This window comes from Amborella trichopoda, chromosome 1, assembly GCF_054954075.1.
Source record: "Amborella trichopoda isolate Santa Cruz 75 chromosome 1, AtrichopodaSantaCruz75HAP2 v2.0, whole genome shotgun sequence".
Taxonomy (NCBI): domain Eukaryota; kingdom Viridiplantae; phylum Streptophyta; class Magnoliopsida; order Amborellales; family Amborellaceae; genus Amborella; species Amborella trichopoda.
The window spans coordinates 46242283-46262764 of record NC_142336.1 but is presented as its reverse complement, the minus strand read 5'-3'; the positions used below and the strand labels follow the sequence as shown (position 1 = coordinate 46262764).

Genomic DNA, 20482 nt, shown 5'->3' with positions numbered 1-20482 from the left:
GTAAAATAATTTTTGAAATTTGTACCTATTTTTATTTTGATGGTCAAACCGATTTGTCCAACAAGCCAAACGCGGTCAAACATTATATTAACTGGTTTTCTACCAAATCCAAATTTTATCTTGAACTAGATGGACCAAGACTCCGATAGGCCGTCTAACCGATCAAATAACCGGTTCAGTCCAGTTCTGATAACTATGGTCTTTAGACCCAAACCACTACACCCACCGGTTCTAAGAGAAGGTTGTTGCTTGGCAAATCAAAACACTAGGGTACATTTGGATTGTGTGAAAATATTTCCCATGAAAAAATTCTCTTATATGATTAGATGTAAGACTATTTTTACACTAATTAGGTGCCAATTGGTATGAAAAAAAGCATTAAGACCAATTGGTATAAAAATATTCTCACACTAGCCAATGAAGAAATTCTCTCTCGTGAACAAAAAATATTTTTACAAGAAACAAGCGTGCCCTAAAATTCCTGGTTAGGTTATGAAAGTAGGGTCGAGAACCAATAGATTGAATGGCAAGACTTAGTCGACACCATCTTATCAACCGTATTTGGGGGCAGTAACTTATTTAGTGGTTTGTAGCCGCCTTGCAAGAGAGGTCAGTTCACAAAATTTGGCCCTACTAAAACAACCAGCCCACCTATGTTCCCCAGAGAAGGGGAAAAAAAAAACAGCTTACCTAAATGAAAAAACCATCCAAAAAATAAGAGGCTCGAATGGAGATTGTGGTGGACCAATGGAAGAGAAGTTTAAATGTTGTGGTGGTTACTTCAGAATCCCCATCTCATAATTAATCGCCACTCAAACGAGGCAAAAAAGGGCCAAGACCTCTCTAATGTTTTATCTCGTGTGTGCACGCATGGTTGCCTGAGACAACTTTTTGTGGAAAGGAATAACATGAAATTAGTTTTTGGTGGCTGAGAGAGAGAGAGGGAAAGGATAACCTAGAATTAGGTTTTCGTAATGGGGAGAGAGAGAGAGAGAGAGAGGAGTAACCTAGAATTAGGGTTTTGTAATGCATCGGTATAGACATCGAATCCAGAATTCTATCGAAGGAAGACCCTAGTGCTGAAAAGACCAGACTTTCAAGATAACAAGGATAAGAGTCATGTGGGCACGATTCCGAAAAGGTGCCTGTTCTCAAAGGACCCACTTTCAAGCCCCCAAATTCCATTTGCCAATTTTTATTTTGAATAATTATAGATGGCAACCCATTCAAAAAAGACAATACATAATTTGACAAGACAAATGCAGTTAACCTCAGGAAATATCAGCCACTGTGATTAATAGGGATTGATCTCAAACAAGCAGAGATAGTAAGAACCGAAAGCCTTCCACTTATAAACCTGAATGCTGACGATAGTACAAAATTGAGATGGTCAGATTCTATGCACTCAAAGAGCATATCAACTGGGGTTGTTGGGTGCGGGATTGTTTTGTTTGAATTTCAGTGAGGCTTGGGCACGAATCCATCAACTGCAAAGTTTCTGGTAGCTACTGGGAGAGCTAGGCGGATCCCATCAAGTTCAGGTTTTGCAATCACTTGACAACCCAGACGAGACCTATGCATACACAGAAAGTTAAAGACCTTTTTGATCTTCAATAACATCTAAACAACTAGTGTGTGTGTGTGAGAGAGAGAGAGAGACCCACGTTTCTGTGAGTCCAAAGGCAAGATCTAACATGTCATTCTCCTCGTCTGCTGGATCTTCCAGTTTGTTATAATAATCCACATCCTAATAGATGAGAAATATGAGACCATGATGAATCACCTTTAGATCATAAAAATTTCATAACCAAACAACCCATAAAATCAGAGAAGGCAAATTGAAATCTGCACACATACCATTACAATAACATGGCAAGTTGAACATGCAAGGGATCCTTCACATGCTCCTATATATCAAAGAACACCTCTATCAGAGAGCTAAGTTCATTTTTCTTATAAAGAACTACCATCAAGTCAAGGTAATCAAGATTATGGAGAAATCACAAAAAACTTCAACAAACCTGAACACTTACAAAAAGAGGACCCCTATCACAGTGCTAGAACCTCTCCCAGAAAAAAAAATTACATAACTCACTTATCAGATAAATGAATGGCAAAATTTGTAAGCATATATACCTTCAAGTTCTATATCATTTTCATGGGCAGCTTCCAACATGGACATTCCAACAGGGACCTTTATTTGCTTCTCCTCACCATCCTTATCCACGAAAGTCACAGTGATTCTATGATGTACAAAACCGCCAAACAATTGCATGCCTTTTAGTGTATGAACAAAAAGGTATGGAAACAGCAGTTTATATGCTGACAGGAAATATCATCATACAAACAAATAATATACAATGACATCATGAAAACCCAATATGCAGATTCTGACCTACAAATAAAAAGACAAATGCAGTCCAAAAATGAAAGGGCATGGAAACAATCAATGGGTTTATCAAGATCATCTCCCAAGAGAGTATCATTGTGCACATTTTTAGCTCCAAGATAGTTTGACTTAAATTACTCTTTAAGGGGTGACAACATTGGTTTGCATTCTTGTAAGTTTAACTATGGAGAACTTCGCCACTATTTGCAAGGGCCTTAGTGTGTGGCAAGACTGCATACCATGGCTCAGTTTAACTCATTTAGATTCCATTATGAAATCTAAATAGATTTGGTACTCATCATCTATTTCCTCAGTGGGGAAGTTAGGATAACTGACGGGTCCCAAAGCAACGAGTATTTTTGTTAAATTTTTAAAGTTAACTGTATATATTTACATTAATAGTAAGTGTGTTAGAATTGTAATGATTGCCAGCCCCAAGTCATGGGACACAACACTGCTTGGTACAAAACTTTGGGATCAAGAAAATAAAAGACAAAAAAATCACTCACTCATTAAGTGTGGGTGTTAGAAAATTGCTATCCCCTCCTCAAAGTGGACAATGAGAAGGGAGTTAATTGAAGCCCCCTGTTTTGCAAGGCTATCAGCTACTTCATTAGCCTTGCATGATGGCCCTACTTAGCTGGAAGATTTCTTCAAAAATGCGGAACAAGCACCAAGAGCACATAGAGGATCTGTTTGTCAAATAAAATTTCCTTAATCTCCTTCCATCACTAGAACATGTCCCCATAGCAACAATTCATTACAACAGCATATTTGAACTGTAGGTATAATCAAAGGAATAGTGAGGCCCCTACATGACTGGACACACTTGAGATCAGGGGTTGTGCTCAGTGGCTCCATAAACTAATGTTTCCGCCAATAGCAAGAGTGTGGGTACTATGTCTTTAATGACTTGCCCAGCTTGGATTAAGGACCAAATGGTCCTCATGTCTTTAAAAATGGAAAGGCAGTCGACTGTAGCTAAGGGAGGATGGTCATATGACATTGACTGTTTTGTTTTTTTTTTTGGGTAAGGTTCACTACAGTTGCATTACTGAATAATAGAGTATACAAAAAATATGGTAATATGGTGACCCAGAAGGGTCACTTTATACATAGCCCTGTAGGGTCCAAAAGAGTATACAATGAGAGAAACAACTCATAAAGCGGGAAGGAAAGGAGTGGCCACAAAAGCCTAAGTCCCCATTGGGGAATTAGAATAAGTCCCCCTCCATAGCCAATCGATCTGCGTCAGAGTTGGCTTCTCTAAAAGCATGGCACTATGAGATTCTGTAACCACGGGTTAACTGGGAGATTTCGTCGAAAATGTTATCGAGACACCATGGCCAAGAGGAGAGATTAGAAGCCCAAGTGATGACGTTCTTGGCGTGTCCCTCCGCCACTAGGTCCGAACTCTAGGTGTGGTCAAACTTGTGAAGGCCTCCCAAGAGGACAAGGGCCTCAGCAAGAGTAGAGTCCGCCACACCAATAGGGCGCGAGTAGGATAGCAGAATGCATCCATTGCTAGATCGAAAGAGGCCACCAATTCCAGATGGTCCAGGGTTGCCTAGGGAGCAACCATTAAAGTTAAGCTAAATAGATCCCAGTTCAGGTGGTCTCCACAGCGAGGCCCGCGAGATCCTAAGGCAGGCTAGATGCAGCAATTTCTGCCAGTTGCTATGAAAATCAGTAAAGGAGAAGTCCTTAAAGAGCTTGTGGTTTGTGGCCCAGAAGACCACTAGGTTCCTGACTTTCTCGGCCAACACTGCGACTGTGGATCTCTCACCCCTGAAAATTCTGTGATTCCTTTCAATCCATAGTACCTAGATTGTGGCTGAGATAGAAGCTTTCCAGTGGCTGAGATGAAGCTTTCCAAAGTACTCTCCCTGCCTTGGGCCAGGGAGTAAATAGAAAAGCTTGAAACAAATGGGGAATGGAAGCTGGGAGCTCTATACAAAAAATAAGCTTCCCGAGAGGTGGGAGCTCTATACAAAAAAGACAGGCTGCCCATAAGGCACAGCCCTATACAAAAATCACCAAGAGAGTGAGAACAAAGGGGACCAATCAAAACGATGCACCCTGCCCCTTAGGAAACCAGCATGAGAAAGAAATGGTGCTACAAAAGTCATGCTATGGTGTTAAGCACCCCCTCCTGAGGGTGTCGGCTTCTGTGTTGGCCTAGCACCAGATATGCCTCCATGAGACGACCATAGGCCTGCAAATGTGAGTAATCTCATAAAAAATAAAAGCTAAGTCCAGAGGCAATGGGAGAAGCCCAAAGCCCACCAAATAATGTTCTTAGAGTCACTAAGCCCTTCGAGAAGGCTAAAGCCTCGACCATCTGAGAGTTCGAGTGGCCAATGTTTGGAGAAGGAAAGGAGAATGTGGCCCTCGTGATTCCAGATTAGACCTCCAATGCCAAAGAGACCCAGGTTGCCAAGGGAACAACTGTCAAAGTTTAGCTTCATCTAGCTTGGTTATGGTGGTCTCCACAGGGAGGCCCGAGGGGTGTGTTGTTGCCTCAGCATCAAAGCCTGCCAGTCTTGAACAAAAGCGAAGTATAGGACTCCCTTGAAGCTTTTGTGGTTGGTCGCCCATAATATTACCATGGATTTAACTTTGTCAAACAAAGCCGAGAAAGTGGACCTTTCGCAACAAAAAATCCAATTGTTTCTTTCCATCCATAGGACCCAGAGAGTGGCTGCCACCGCTGCCTTCCACAAAGGATGCTGGCTTTGGGCCAGGGAAAGGATTGAAGTGATCTGAAGAGAAGGGAATCGACTTAGGTGGTTACCCATTGCCACCCGAACAGTTGGACGGCAACCATAGTTCCAGAGCCATAGGATAGTGGATGAAGGTGTGGGTTGGATTCTTCATCGGTTAAGCACATCATGCACCTGTTGGGGATGGGCAGACTCCTGCGTTGAAGTCGGTCCACTGTAAGTGCTCTTTCTGAGTAGAGCCATCCAATTAAACACTTGAACTTTGGGGGGAGCAATGGAGGACGAGGGTCGGCAATGATGGAGGTGGGAGAAAGGGGAAAGTGGGAGGTTGAAGGAGCCTCTGGTAGAAAGAGGAGACCGAGAAGACACTGGAGGGTGAGGGGCACCAAATGATAAGGTCTGAGCCCTGGGGGCGATGAAAATGGAATGGAGAAGGGAGGAGAGGTTGAGGAAGTTGGAGATCTCAGATTCAGTTAAGGGTCTCCGAAAGGAAGTGTTCCACACATGAGAAGAGCCTGTGAGAGGCATTTCATCAGCCCCAGAGGAGAGGCGGTTGAGTGCCAGGAAGTGGAGGAAGGGGAAGAGATCTCGAAGGTGTGTATGGCCCATCCAAAGGTCAGACCAGAATCTGATGCGACGGCCCTCCCTAGGGTGGAAGTGGATGTTGTTTTGAAAAAGACTCAGAGAAGAGACAAGAGAGTATAGACTTCCAGGCTCCCGACGATCTACTGTTAGCCCTGCCAGAGGGAATCCACTTGGAGGGGTCAAGGCCATATTTATGCCAGATGACTTGCATCCACAGCTGGTCCTTTTGGGTAGCCAAACGGCACCACCATTTACCAAGCAGGACAGTATTATGTTTCCTCAAATTGCGAATCGTTAGGGCTCCAAGGCAAAAGGGGAGGCAGACCACGTCCCAAGAAATGAGGTGGAACTTCCTGCAATCAGCCTCTCCCGACCAAAGAAAGTTACACATGAGTTGTACTAGCCATTGAAAACTGCTGCAGGCATGTGAAAAAGGGACAGATGGCAAACTGGAATATTGGAGAGGGTTGCTTTGATGAGAGTGACACTGCCTGCCGACGATAAGTAGCACCCCTTCCAACCCACAAGCCTGTGGTCGACCTCGTCTATGATAAGGGTCGACTGTCTTTTCTTCGGTTTGCAAATACAAAGCGGAAGGCCCAGGTAAGTACATGGCAGGGAGTCAGCCTGGCATCCCCCATCTAGTAGCAAAATCTATAGTGGTTTCTGGGTCCAAGGCCACTCCAATCATCTTCCATTTGTCGAGGTTGACCTTGAACCCAGTAGCGAATTCAAAGCATCTGAGAAAGAGGAAGAGAGAGTCTAATTCCTGGTGGGAGGCATCACAGAAGACTAGAGCATTATCCACGTACTATAGTGGTTAAAACCGGGCCCCTAGGTCCACATTTGAAGCCATTCAAGAGGCCGAAGGTGAATATGCAGGTGATAGACTGGCTAAAGACCTCTGTGACAATGGCAAACAGGAAGGGAGACAGGGGGTCCCCTTGCCTCAGACCTCTAGAGGAGGGGAAAAAGCCTTTGGGGGGCCATTGATCAAGATGGAGACGTAGGCTTTGGAAATGCAGCCTCTTGCCATCTCACCCCAAACCCCATTTTCGACAGCGTGTCGTCCAAAATCGACCAATCAACATGGTCATAAGCCTTCTCGCAATCGAGTTTGACAATGATGCTAGGAGTTTTCGATAGATGTCTAGAGTGGATGCATTCGTGGACTATTAAGGCATCATCAAGAGTCGGTGCTCTTTGACAAAAGCCCCTTGGGGGTGGGGGATGACTTGGGAGAGGACCTCCTTATGGCGGGTTGCTTGGTTCTTGGAGAGGATCTTCTAGGAGGAGTTTATGAGTCTGTTAGGGCGAAAGTCCTTCAGCTGTTCTGCCCCTTCAAGTTTAGGAACAAGGGAGGTAAAGGAACAAGGGCGGAAGTCCTTCAGCTGTTCTGCCCTGTCAACTGTGCCCCTGTTGCAAAACTCCTCAAAGAAGGGAGAGGAGGTCATGAGTGAAAGAGTTCCAAAGATTTTCACAGGGGCCAACGGGAAACTGTCGGGACCCGGAGCACCGATCCTGACCAAGGTTGTTGATAGCTGAGAGGATTTCCTCATCCAAGAAAGAGTGTTCTAGCCACAGAGCGTAATCTCGGGGGAGGGTGAGAAAAGAGAGGTCTGCCATCCTTGGTTTGAGGCCGGAAGGGGCAGTCAATAGTTGTTTGAAGTAATCGGCGATGGCACTCTCAACTTGGGCAGGTGGGTCAAAGGTGTGGTTGCCAATCTAGACACGGGAAATATTGTTATCTCTTCTCCTGCAGTTCGCCATTATATGGCAGAAGGCTGTGTTGGAGTTCCCATGGAGAAGCCACTTCACCGGTGACCTTTGATGCCAAAAGATTTCCTCTTTTTTGAAGTGGTATTCATGTTTGAGCTGTGATCTCTGTAATTTCTCCTGGGGTGACAGAGGCCTAGATTCCTTGATGAGGTCGAGGCACTGGATGGATGGATGGGGTTCCTCCAACCACGCCATTAAGAAACGGAAAGGTTTAGTTCCTCTAGATGCTAGGAGGGTGTCCAGCAAGATGGGGCAATGGTCGGAAGTGAATTTGGGAAGCGCAGAGGCATGGGAACCCAGGAAAGCAATGTCCCATTCAGGCTGAACATGAAGCAATCTAGTTTGGAGAGGGAGGGGACAGACGAGTGGTTTGAGTCGTTTGACCAAGTATAAAGGGCACCCGGAAGGGGGACGTTGAAGAGGTTATGGCAGGAGATGAAATTAGAGAAATCGAGCATCCCTTAAGTGATTCTGGAGCTGGTGCTGTGTTCTAAGGACCAGCAGATAACATTAAAATCACCTCAAAGGCACCATATACGATGGGGGAACGATGCTACCACATCGAGTTCCTCTCAGAACTGGCCTCTAGTGCTCTAAGAGTTGGGGCCGTAAACCTTTGTGATTTTCCACTGGAGGCCGTTGGAAATCCTGGTAAGGGCCACAGTGACCGAGAAGAGGGTGACATGGGAAGAGGCTAAGCCATGGACTGTTGGGTCCCAAATGACCCAGATCCCTCACGATACCTCAGCTGCAGCTAAGGCAGCCCATAGGTGAGGTCCCTGGCCCCACACTTGCCGGATGATAGAAAGGAAGGGAGAGGGGAGCTTGGTTTCGATGATAGCTAGTATGGCCAGGGAGAGTTTGCAGCAAAGATCACAAACTGTGCTGCGCTTGTTGGGGTGGCCCAATCCCCTGATGTTCCAAGAGAGGATCAGCATGGTTGGAGAATAGGGAGGGAGACGTGTCTAGGGAAGCGTCTCGGGGGTGCCTTATCGTTGAGACTAGGGCAGAAGCAAAGGCAGCAGAGGGTGAAGGGGAGCAGGATTTATCATAATTGATCCCAAAGGCAAGATTGGAGATTTTTCTTTTTGCCTTTTCTGCTAACCCTGAGTCTGGTTAGGGCATCCACACTGTCGAATGCATGGAAAGGTCCCTCAGGGCCATCGTAATGAAAGCCCATGACTTTGAGGACCTCCTGGATGTTACCTTGAGCAACGTCCACATCATCCACAAACTTGGAGTCAGCTGAGTGGGGAGAGGTGGGATTGAATGAGCTGCTTGCGGCAAAAGACATATCGGCTGAGGAGACTGATGACAGAGCTGCAGGTGAGCCAAGTGGGGGTAGGGAGGCTGAGGTACCCTAGATAGGGAGAGAGGGGAGAGGAAGAAGAGGGCATAGGGGAGGGGGAGGGGGAGGGGGAGTGGGAGTATCGAGGTAAAGAGGTGAGGTCAGGGGGGGTGGAGGAGGAGAGAGAGTTGCGGGGATTGGAGGGGGATATTAGGGGGAGGTTGAGATAGAGGGAGAGAGAAGGGAGTAGAAATTGAAGGGAGTTTAAGAGGGGGGGCGAGAGAGGTGGAGGGAGAAGGGGAAGACAGAGGGGGCGGGGGGGACAAAGAGGAAGAGGGGGATTAGGGTTAGATGAAGAATACGAGGAGGGTGACCAAGATTTGAGATCCATAACAAGCACACCTTTTCTTTGTGTGAAATGCAACTTTCATTTGACATGGTTCATGAGTAATTGTGAAGGAGTTCAGATTGGCAACTACCTCAGAGATGGATTTTGTCTATTGTTTAGGTTTCTACCTTACTCTGGAAACCACTAGAGGCATCTTCTACTATTCTCGGGCAGATGACCTTAAATAGTTTTGAGGTTGTATGGCACGTCGATAGATTTCAAACAAGTGGTCAGACACCCAGATCAGAGTTCTACGCAGAAAGTTATCGCCTAGAGAAGTAGGAGTGCTCAAGATGGCCCTGTTCGATTGTGTGCTATAGCAGACATCCCTGATCCGGCTAGAGCGGTCCGCCTGTTTCGAAGCACAGATAAGTGCTGTTTTCAATGTGGGTTTCACCGTGGTGGGAGCTTCATACCAGAGTGGTCAGTCTATTTGGTACCTCAGATAAGCATTGTTTCATAAATAGGTGGTTTTCAGTGGGAGCGTCCCACCGGAACAGCAGGACCTAAGAGATTTGTTAGCTCAAATAAGTGCAAATATATATTTACTTCCCTCTTGAGGGGAACCACCGATGATTAATCCTAAATATCACAAGTCTTTTTACATCAAGACTTATGGTGTAACTCTTAAACATTGTAAACAGAGACCTTGTAATGGGACCTAGACTTCAATAGCTCGCATCCCGTCTTCATGCATCAACATGTTCTAGTCATTGTATTACTTTTTAATTAAAATTCTCACTCATTCATCCTAATCATCAATGAACTACTTTGTGTTTTCTAGAGCTCTGTTTCTCTATCTATAACTATCCCAAAGATTAGCATTTAAAAGGAGGAAACAAGAATAACTGAAAACAAAATATTTGCAACATTCCAAAACCAAGAGTATAAACAGCCCCATAGTTCCTAGCCACAGTGACAAAAGGACATGGCAAGCATACTCTTCATCTTCGATCATTATTAGTCCCACATTTCTAAAACAAAAACTACCAGCTCCACTCATTACAGAAAGTCATCTACTTCTACATATGTGAGCTTGGGCCTCTTATCCAAGATCCTCCTCAGTGTGCTCATTCAAGTACTTCACCAACAACGCAGGAAAAAGACTACCACACTCCTCTACCTCTACATATATGAGATTGTGCTCTTTTCCAAGATCCCCCTCTGCTTGTTAATTCATACACTTCACCAGTTCACCCTTACCAATGAACACGGAAAAAAAAACACTCTCAACCATCCACAAAAGCCTCTGGCAGTCAATATTGGTATACAGAATACAACACGCCCAGCACTCCACCCATCTAACTGAAAACAACCCCCAGCCAGTTCTGCAATGAAATCAGCATGTCTTCACCTCCAAAACCCACAAGCAATGCGACCAGATTTTCCCATATCAGAATTTGGAGTTGACCCCATGATTCTCCACCAACCCCTTAACACACAATTCTCTGAATAGTACAACAAGGCCCAGACCCTTGAACTCATCATCAACATACAGCAATGGCAAATCCAAACACTGACCCCAATTGCTACCAACTTTAGCATATATTAGTCCACAATCTGTGACATGTGCTCCCTCCACCTACATAATAATTATCAATTCCCAACCCCCTAGCCAGGTGACCCATAAGCAGGCCAACCATCTCAGACACCTTAACATTTCCTAGCACAAGAAAGAAGGTTCCTAATGTGGGCAAAAAAAAGATTTATCCAGCCCCTGTATCACTTGCATCAGCTTGGAAAGATGGCACCCATCTGGCCAAAACTCAAGCACCCAACACGTACTGAAACCTCTACAACTATACTCAAATACAAACCCATCTCAAAACCAGTACAACTCCCTTTTAAACCTCAAATGGACGCTCATAGGTGTTTGTAAGTGTTATACATATATGTGTGTGTGTGTGTGTGTGTTTTGTGTGCGTGAGGACTCGCATCAAATACTTAAGTTCATCTTTCTTTTTTCCTCATCTTTTTTCTTATCTCATATATAGGGTGTGAGTGAGAGTATATGGGCCCGTGTGTGAGATTGGTCTCACATTGAACACTTGGAGTCATGTTCATCTTTTTCTTCTTCTTATATGAATAAAGAAAGAGAGTATGAGTTCGTGAAAGAGGGAAGCCTCACATCAAACACTTGGAGGTCATTTTCTTTTATTTACTATTATATGTAGAGAGAGGGCATATCGGCCTATGTACGTATTTATGTGTGCGTGAGAGAGATAGAGAGAGGCCTTGCGTTGAACACTTGGAGGCCATTTTCTTTTTCTTGTCCTTCTTATATGTAGAGACAGAGCACATGAGCCCATGAGAGAAAGAGAAAGGAAGAGAGAAGGGCCTTAACCATTTGAATAGGTATTAACTTTTTTTTTTTTTTTTTCCTTTTCTTTTTAAGTGTGACACTAGGCATATATGATTTTGGGGGGCTAGAATGCCCCCCAAAATTCTTTTCCCCCTTTCTTAAGGAGGAAAACTACTTTTTTGACCTTGGCTGAGGGCATTTTTCTTCCCTTGGCCAAATTCTATCTAGGCACCTGCCTTAAGGAGAGCACCTTGAGCACCTAGGTGGCCCACCTAGTAGAACACCTGCCTAGGGTATTCCTGAGCATTTTTGAAGCTAGGTGGCTAGGCGGCAAATTTTTCTATCGTACTTAAATGGCAGTCGAAGTTTCTCAACGGCCTTTATTAGAATATCTGCTAGCTGATGTTCTATCTTCACATAGCGAAGACAAATTTTTCTAGTAGCAACTCTTTCTCTAATAAAATGCCGGTCTACCTCTATATGCTTGGTTCGATCATGTTGGACTGGGTTGTGAGCTATACTAACGGCTGCCTTGTTATCATACTATAAAGACATTGATCCCTTTACATAAAAATCAAGCTCTCGTAATAGGATTTTTAACCACAGCAATTCATGTTCTCTAGGAGTCATGGATCGATACTCTGCTTTGGCACTTGAACAAGCTACAACTGATTGTTTTTTATTCCTCTAAGTTACAAGATTACCTCCAACCAGTGTATAGTAACCTGATGTTGATCCCCGGTCCATAACACAACCTTCCCAATCTATGTCTGTATACACGTCAACTCCCTAGTGCACATGATTAACAAACAACATCCCTCTACCTAGTGATGATTTTAAATATCTAAGAATTCTGTAAGCAGCTCCAAGATAAGTAGGCCTAGGAGCATGCATGGATTGAATAATCACACTCATGGTATATGCAATATAGACTATGAGTTTGTAAGTGAAAGATATCAATCTACCCACTAACTTTTGGAACACACCTACATTTTTTAGTGCTTCACCCCTTTGGTCATCGAGTTTGTGGTTTTGTTCCACAAGTGTATCAATTGGCTTTGACCAAAGCTTCCTTGTTTCCTTAAGGAGATCCAACACATACTTCTTGTGAGAAATAAAATTTCATCTCATATACCTGGCAGCATCTGACTGCCTAAAAACACCTAGGCGTGCCGAAGAGATGAACCTTGGCCCTCTCCCTTCTTTCCTTAATTTATAAATTATATATTTTATATTAGATAAAATTGTATATGGTATAGTACCATATAATATAAATTGTATATATAGTATTATAAAGTACTATATATTATATAGATTAGAAGGGAAGATATGTTATAAAAGGGCTAAGTTTCAAATTTGAGCTCAATCCAAGGTCAAATAAATGAGATATGGCCATTACAGCTATGTAAAACTTAGTGAGGGTGCACACTATTTCGGCTTACTTTTATAAAGTATCCTTAAAAAATTAGTGGCCAAAGTGGCTAGAAATTTTATGAAAAGAAAATGCAAATACGAAAATCCCATCCTCTAGATTCCAGCCTGATCCAATGTCCGGAAGTACTTGTTCTAAGGATCTCTTGGTTGAACCACAGGTGGACCATCAATCTTTTTCTAAAAAAAACCATAGTAAACCATATGGCCTAGCAAGCTAAGGGAATTGCAACAGCTGCAAAAAATGGGCCGAAATCTCAGTATGTCGTTCCTTGTTACATGAGCTTTCAAACAGTATACATATCAAGGGGGTTCTTTGGTTGAATCACGACTAATTTGAGGGAAAAAGAAGAGGAATCGAAGTTTTTGAAAAAATTGCAGCCCCTATGACCTTCGATCATTCCCGAATCAATATCACATGATCCAAGAAGTCTTTTGGACCAAAATCTGAAAGGAAGATTCCTGACTGAGCGCCGCTCATATCAATGTATAAAATTTGAAGATAAAAGTCAAATTGAGGGAAAAATTGTGGAGAGATGTTGCTTGAAGATTTTTGCATTACATCTTCGAAAAATAGAAAGAAATAAAGTAGCCATAACTCGGTCAAATGATCTCTTGAGCCAAAAATCACGCCAAACGATGATCTCAAGACTCTTCACATGAATTTGGTGGTTGATCCTCAAATGGAAATTAAATAAGGATGCATTGGAGAGCCATGAACGAAGCATGAAAAAATCTTGCCAAAAAATGAAAAGTTAAGATTAAAATGGGGCATAACTTGCCAAATTTAACATTGTTGATGAAGAAGGAAGCCTCCCTAAGGGTAAATCATCCAAAATTCCTAAGTTCGGGTGTCCTTTTTAGTGATTTTCAGGGGTAACTCGAATTGAATTTTGATAATCCACACATGTTTAACCTCATTCCTAATTTTCCACCCACCCAATTATTGATTATACACCCATGTTTTCCCACCACTATATAAACCCACATAAGCCTCATTTTCCAGGGTTGGACAATTGAGAAGAGCCAACGTCAGAGAGAGAAAGTATACCCAATTCCCCAAATTACCCCCAAGCTACCCAATTGACCCTTGCTTCTTCCCAAAATCCTCAAAGTACCCCTAAAGTCCCAAAAGAACCTAAAACTCCCCAAGAACTTCTTACTTCCAGGCTTAACTCTTAGGAAGTCTAAAATCCAAAAAAAATCAATTCCCACAAAAACCTAAGCTTCAAACACCCCAAACTTCAAAACCTTTCACTTCTAGCCCCTAGCCTTAGAGTGGGTGAGGTCTTGAGTATATTCTGGTAGCTCTTGGAAACGATTCTTCAGCTGGCGTGAGGGTTGCCCTCACTAGCTCTGATATCACCCATCCTAAAGGTTAGGGGCATCCCCGATACTCTATAAATCAAAGGTCTAAGAGGGCTGGCTATACCGGACATGAGTGCGAATGTCCCCACCTCATACTTGCTTTATTCTAGGCAATAAAAGACTATCATTTTAATTGTGAGCATTTGGTTACTGGCTTTTATCCAAGCTATTGAGTCAACGAACACGCACACACGAGCACCTTTTAAAGCGACATAACTAGCTATTTTATTACTATTTACATATTATAGTACTATTGCAAATTAGTACTATATATTAACATTGTGTAGTATTAGATAGTACTATAGCACTATAGTAAATTAATAATGTATCATAGTGCAACATTATTATTACATTACTATAATATAGAACCATGTATTAGATATTACATATAGAGAGAGAGCGATGGTAGACGTTGGGTCTCTACCCTCCTTTTCTCACTCTAACTTTTACTTTTTTATATTATATATTATATAGCACGTATATGCACCCCAACCCCTTAATGTATATTATCTAATATATTAAACCACCCCACCCCCTCTTCTGCCTTTCTTTTTGGTGCTCCTCGCATCCCCATTCTTTAACATTGCACTTCTATTCTATTTCAATGGGCCTAAATCCTTAATTTCAAATTTCCTTGCCATAAAGTTTGAGTTGCTGAATTTTCTTAGCTACAATTACTTGTTACAACAATATCATCCACATATACAATCAAAGCAATGGTACTGACCCTGGTATTTTTCACAAATAAGGTATGGTCAGCATGACTTCAATTATACCTGACTCTTTGGACAACACTAGCAAAACATTTCGAACCAGGCTTGGGGAGACTACTTTAGTCTATAGATGGCCTTTTCTTAATCTAAATATTGTTCCCTCATATCCAAAAGTCCTAAATCCAGGTGGAGGAACCATCACACTTCTTCTTGCAGTTGCCATGAAGGAACGCATTCTTGACATCTAGCATTCCATGTTAGCTGCTAAAGACCAAAGGACCGGAATGGAGTTCATCTTAGCAACATGAGCGAATGTCTCCTGATAGTCTATTCCATAAGTTTGAGTGAACCTCTTGAAACTCATTGTGCATTTTATCAGTCAATTGTACCATCAGCCTTATGTTTTAATGTATAAATTCATTTGCAACCAACAAGGGCAGACTGATCAATAACTTAACCAGGCAGCATAGGACTTTTTTTAACTCTCCTCACTTTGGACACGTGGTTATGCGATGGATGAGTACCCCTATTCAGTATTTAAATCCTAGCTAATTCAAACTTTGGGTTCAATCCCACCAAGAACTCAAAAATTCAATTCTGTTGTACAAACTCTTTCTCTCGATCTGCCTTCGGTTTAAACATTTGATAGTGGTCCAACTCCTCCCACAAACTACGAAGAAATGAAAAATACGCTACAAGAGACATCCCCCATGTTGAAGATGGGAAATTTCTTGCCTCAGATGGTAACTCAAGCTACGTTATTGCTTTACAAGTAAGTTTGATGTACGAAGTCCAAATCTTTGTCGCAGTTGAAAGGAACAAAGAACCCCTACTAATGGATGGTTGCATGGAGTGTAGTAACCAAGACATAACAGTCAGATTTTCAGTTTCCCACTTCTCATGTAAAGGATCTGCTTCTTTGGGTTCAATAATCTTACCATTGATATACCCCCACTGCCCACTTGCACCAGTGAACATTTTTGTAGACTGTAACTGCTCTAACTACTTATTCCATCGAGTTTGACAATAGTAATATGCAGTCCAGGGTTGTCTTTATGGATACCCATATGAGTGGTTACACCTAGAGTATTTGGGAAGGCAGAAGAATGGTCTGAGTCACTCATACTAGACATATTGACTGGCATGCTCATCAACACAGCAGCCAGCCGCTCAAGAACACTTTGAACAGGGACCTGAGAATCCATACTAGAGATCTGGAAAAAGAGTGTTTCACAACTAACAAACAAGGGTTTGATCCATTTAAGGGGTCCAACAACATACTTTTAACACCGTCGAACCATTCCAACCAGATCTAGGGTTTCTGATCTCGCATCAAAACCTAATGAAGGAACTGTGAAACTGGGGTTTTTTCATTCCATACCTTCTTTTCTTTTTTTTTTCAAATTTGAAGTTTCATACCTACCCTTTTTTCCTTCAGATCTAGGGATTCTGACAATACGGCTTTTGGAGACCTTCGCTCAGCCAGCACACACCTTTAGGGTTTCAAAATAAACCTCTCAAAGCAAACTTGCTCTGATACCAAGTTAAAAATACTGCAGCAACGATGGAAAGAAGAACGGAAAAAAAAGAAGAAATCAAAGCGATCAAAAGGTCAGTTAGAAAGAAAAACAAGGAGAGACACTTTGAGAGAAGAGTGAAAGAGAGAGTCACATGGAGTTTAAACTAAGTTTAGACCTCCACACATCTCTCTACTCTAGTCTAAACTGACCTCCATGAACCTCTCTACTCTATTACGTTAATTACATATTCTAATTATGTACGGAAGTGCCCTTTAAGTGAAAAGAGGGACAAAAAGTCCTTAGGGACTCAAACACAATCAAAAGAGAACGAGGAGTTTTCAATATTCACTTTCTAAGCATCTAGTGCCCAGCCCCACCCAACTACCCACGGACCTAACAAATGATAAAAGGTTTCCTTGAAGTACTTACATGACTTCTAAGAACATATATATCCATTCTAAGCTAAATCACGATATTTCTCTAAAACCTATAACTTAATAAAATCTTCTTCCTGCCTGAGGGCTCTATGAAGCTCCGATTTAATGCAATGCTTCTGACAACCCCAAGCCACTGCTTGTGGTGTTATTTTCCAGGAAGGCATTGGGAGAACTTTTCGAGCCTACTTTGGCCCATTAGATATCTAAGAGTCTAATGGTCCCCAAGCCTGGGTCCTACTCATGGTATTCGCATGTACACACAGTCCTAAGATTCACCGATTGTTGAGGACAACTAATTCAATGGCCTGACTTGGACTTAATAGAACTTCACCAACCCAATGCCACTTTGCCATTATCTGTTAGGAGTTGCATTAGATCAATCAGTCTTTGCAAATATCCTTCCAAAGGAGAAAGGGTAGAGCATCCTAATGCATGGTAATTCAGAAGCATTGGCTGATATTGTATCCTCCCTTCAACAAAACATATCAGACATATGAACAGTGGAAAGGCTTTAAACAAGGGTTTAAGGACAGCTTAGAGAAGGATAAGTCACAAAAGGATAACAGTCTACATATGGCGTGATAAGACCATCTTATTCAACCACTTCAAGGAATAGTTACAATAAATGGTTGCCTTATTGTACACTAATATCAGCAGAAAGCCACAAGATGCTTTTCACAACAATGATTACATAATCAGATTGTCTCTATATAAGAAAGAAAAGATCTCAATCCATTTATCACCATTAACAACACTTGAAACGACGAGTCACACACTTACTTTTCCTTTTCATAGGTTTCATCACTAACACCACCTCCAGTTGTTGAAAAATTACGTCTCTGCAGAAATACTACATAAGATCATTTTAGGTTTCCATAAAAAGTTTTAAGAAAACTTGATTAAAAAAAATAAAACATTTTCAGGTAAGATATGGTACCTATATGTTCTACATATACATGTTGGTGCATGTACATGTGTGTGCATAGAGACAGAGAAATGCACATGTGAGGTAAAATGATAAAAATACCCTTTTACAAGATATATTAATGAAATAATCTTTCATTTAACCAAAAAAGAACAACCTGCATGGAAAAATCTAATGCATCATAAATTTAAAGAAGGATTCAAAAAGTAACCTATCTTGTTTCAATTTAACTTCCTAATCAGCAGCATTTGTGATGGGTAATCAATAATGAGAAGAATGTAAGCAGTTTATTTCCTTTAGAGTCCATGTTATAGGTATTCATAGAACATCATGTGCTGTCAATGGGCAGGAAGAAAACTAAGTAGATGACCCAATTCAAAGACGAATTGAAATGATATTTGGTGCTAAGCACCAATCATGTAATACACGAACAAATAAAGATTAAGGAATAAGAAGCTAGTTGAAGCACCATATTTTTCATGACCTTTAAAACCTCCAATAGCATAGAAAATCTTTGACCTGAACTTTGGAGCTCTGCCTTGCCACTCTTGAGGGCTGGACCCTGTGTCAAGAGATAAGGGGTCCATCCTTTATTATTACCAAAGTAGGCTTTGGAAACATATCCTCTTCTGCCGGAAGTTTCCTATCGTGACATATTCAAATAAATTGAATAAGACAGTAGTCCAGATATTGCTTAGAACTCTGTACATGTTTTACCAAAGGATACCATCAAAAGACTACAAAATCAACATGTCAAATAGTCAACAGAAGTGGCAAATTATTACCCAAAGGACACCACAAAGACTAGCGGGATTTTTCACTTGTAGTCAATCATATCTGTTAGCAGTCCATATTTATGTAGCTTACAAAGTCACTAGAATACTGATAACAACACTAAGCTAGTTGGACCAAGTCACCAGAATATGAATAACAACACTAAGCTAGTTGGACCATTCCTGAACAGACCAGACATGGCAATGGACAAATACTCAAAATGCCCCAAGGAATAGATACAAAAGTCAGTTCAGACAGTTTTATAAATGCATGTCCGGATAACAGATGCTCACCAGAGGCTCCAAATAGAGATTGAGAGATCCTTGAATATTCTTTGAGAGTGAATGCCATGATCGTGAAAAAGAAAAAATATGGCCTGCAAAAAGTATAAGTTTTTACAAGCATATATATAAAAAGTATTCCAGATTATTCATAATATTTCAGAATGAATGTGATCAACATCTACCATAACTACTAAAACTCATGCAGAAAGTGATTCTACAGGTCATATAAAGGTTTGATTGTCAAAATGCATCCGCAAGAATATGAAGAATCCTCATTTATTGTCACAACCATAAATGAGAGACTGAGATTCCATAGAAATATGCAAACATCATATCAGATCAAAGAAAACAGGCCATTGGATATAGTAATCGTCAATTAAATATATTAAACAAAATGAGAATGGGGGGTTAATATGGTAAGCAATAAAGTGCACCTTCATAACCTATTCACAATAAAGGACAAATAATTGAAGAAATTACTCTAAAAATGAAAGAAATGAGGGCCCTGAAAATTACACCCTGATAAGCAACTTTTGTCTAACAACATTTATCAGTTTGATGTAACTAGTAGTGTGTATTAGCTAGTGACTAGATGTGATAGAATTGAAAACTTTATGAAGCGGAGTCATCCAAGATTCCAACCTTTTCTGATCATCCTTCTAAGCATCATTTCCTGTAACAAAACCGCAGTTGCAGATGAGATAGAAGGCACAAAAAAATATTTAAGCAACTTGAGGAATAGCAGGCATTTATATAAGTCATAAAACAGAACGAAACCATAATGGGCAGTAAACCAACCTTCTTGACAAGCTCAGTGCAAGAATTTCAAAAATATAAAAAGAAAATTTTCAATTTTTTTAAGAGGGCCTATAATTAGGAAAATCAAGATACATATTTTGTCTGAAGTCTCTCTTCGAATTTCCGACAAGCACCAAGTTTAGTGCATGGCATGACAAAGCAAGCATAAGTTTACAAGAGTCTCACTCGAAGTCCTTAAATATGAGGAGAGGCTATCGTTAAGAGTCATAAACATCCTGTGGAGATGACTCCACACTCCAAATATTGCACAAGATACAAAAATTAGAGGAATTGATAATGGCATTCTAAGTTCTTTTACAGAATCAAGAGGTTTCTTATAAGTAGATGACAGAATGGGTGAATGAAAGACATGAAGAAGCTGTGAAAAGGGTGGCTCCACGAAGTTCCGCAAACGAGTTTGAGAGAGAGAGGGGGGAAAATGAGAAGCTCCTGGCGCATGGAGGAAGAGTGTACCTCGAGAGTTAGGAGCAAGGAATCGCCGGTGATCGCGAAAAAAACAGACGGAGATCTAATTTGAGGTGAAGCAGAGATAAATTGCAAATAATAAGGGGTACGCAGCCGGGCTGGGGATCGTTAAGTGACCGGGTATTATTCTGGTCCAGAAGATAGTCTCTCTCCCTCTCTCTACGTTTACCTTCGGTATTAAATGGTGCACTTTTTGCTGGCCCTAGGTTTTACGAAAACAAAGTAAAGCCTCATCTCAATTCCTCGTTCGAAAGGTAATTTGTGCATAACAAGTTGCTGAAATTTTAAGCTC

General features: G+C 41.6%; 1 protein-coding gene across 6 annotated transcripts; it reads right to left on the bottom strand.

Moving 5' to 3' along the window:
• Positions 1-1164: 1164 nt before the first annotated feature.
• On the bottom strand, positions 1165-20482 carry LOC18442264 (adrenodoxin-like protein 2, mitochondrial). Of its 6 annotated transcripts, none has more exons than XM_006852487.4 (9): positions 20179-20482; positions 19549-19579; positions 18916-18998; positions 18368-18491; positions 17704-17773; positions 2137-2243; positions 1858-1907; positions 1665-1747; positions 1165-1573 (listed from the first exon to the last, which is right to left on the bottom strand). In XM_006852487.4, exons 2-9 carry the CDS (start codon positions 19574-19576, stop codon positions 1459-1461), a joined length of 660 nt encoding a protein of 219 aa, XP_006852549.1. In that variant the 5' UTR covers positions 19577-19579; positions 20179-20482; the 3' UTR covers positions 1165-1458. The 6 variants fall into 6 exon arrangements, with proteins under 6 accessions (XP_006852549.1, XP_020527907.1, XP_020527908.1 ...); XM_020672248.2 differs by having other exon boundaries at positions 17704-17762; positions 18318-18491; positions 20179-20461; XM_020672249.2 differs by having other exon boundaries at positions 17704-17762; positions 18333-18491; positions 20179-20461.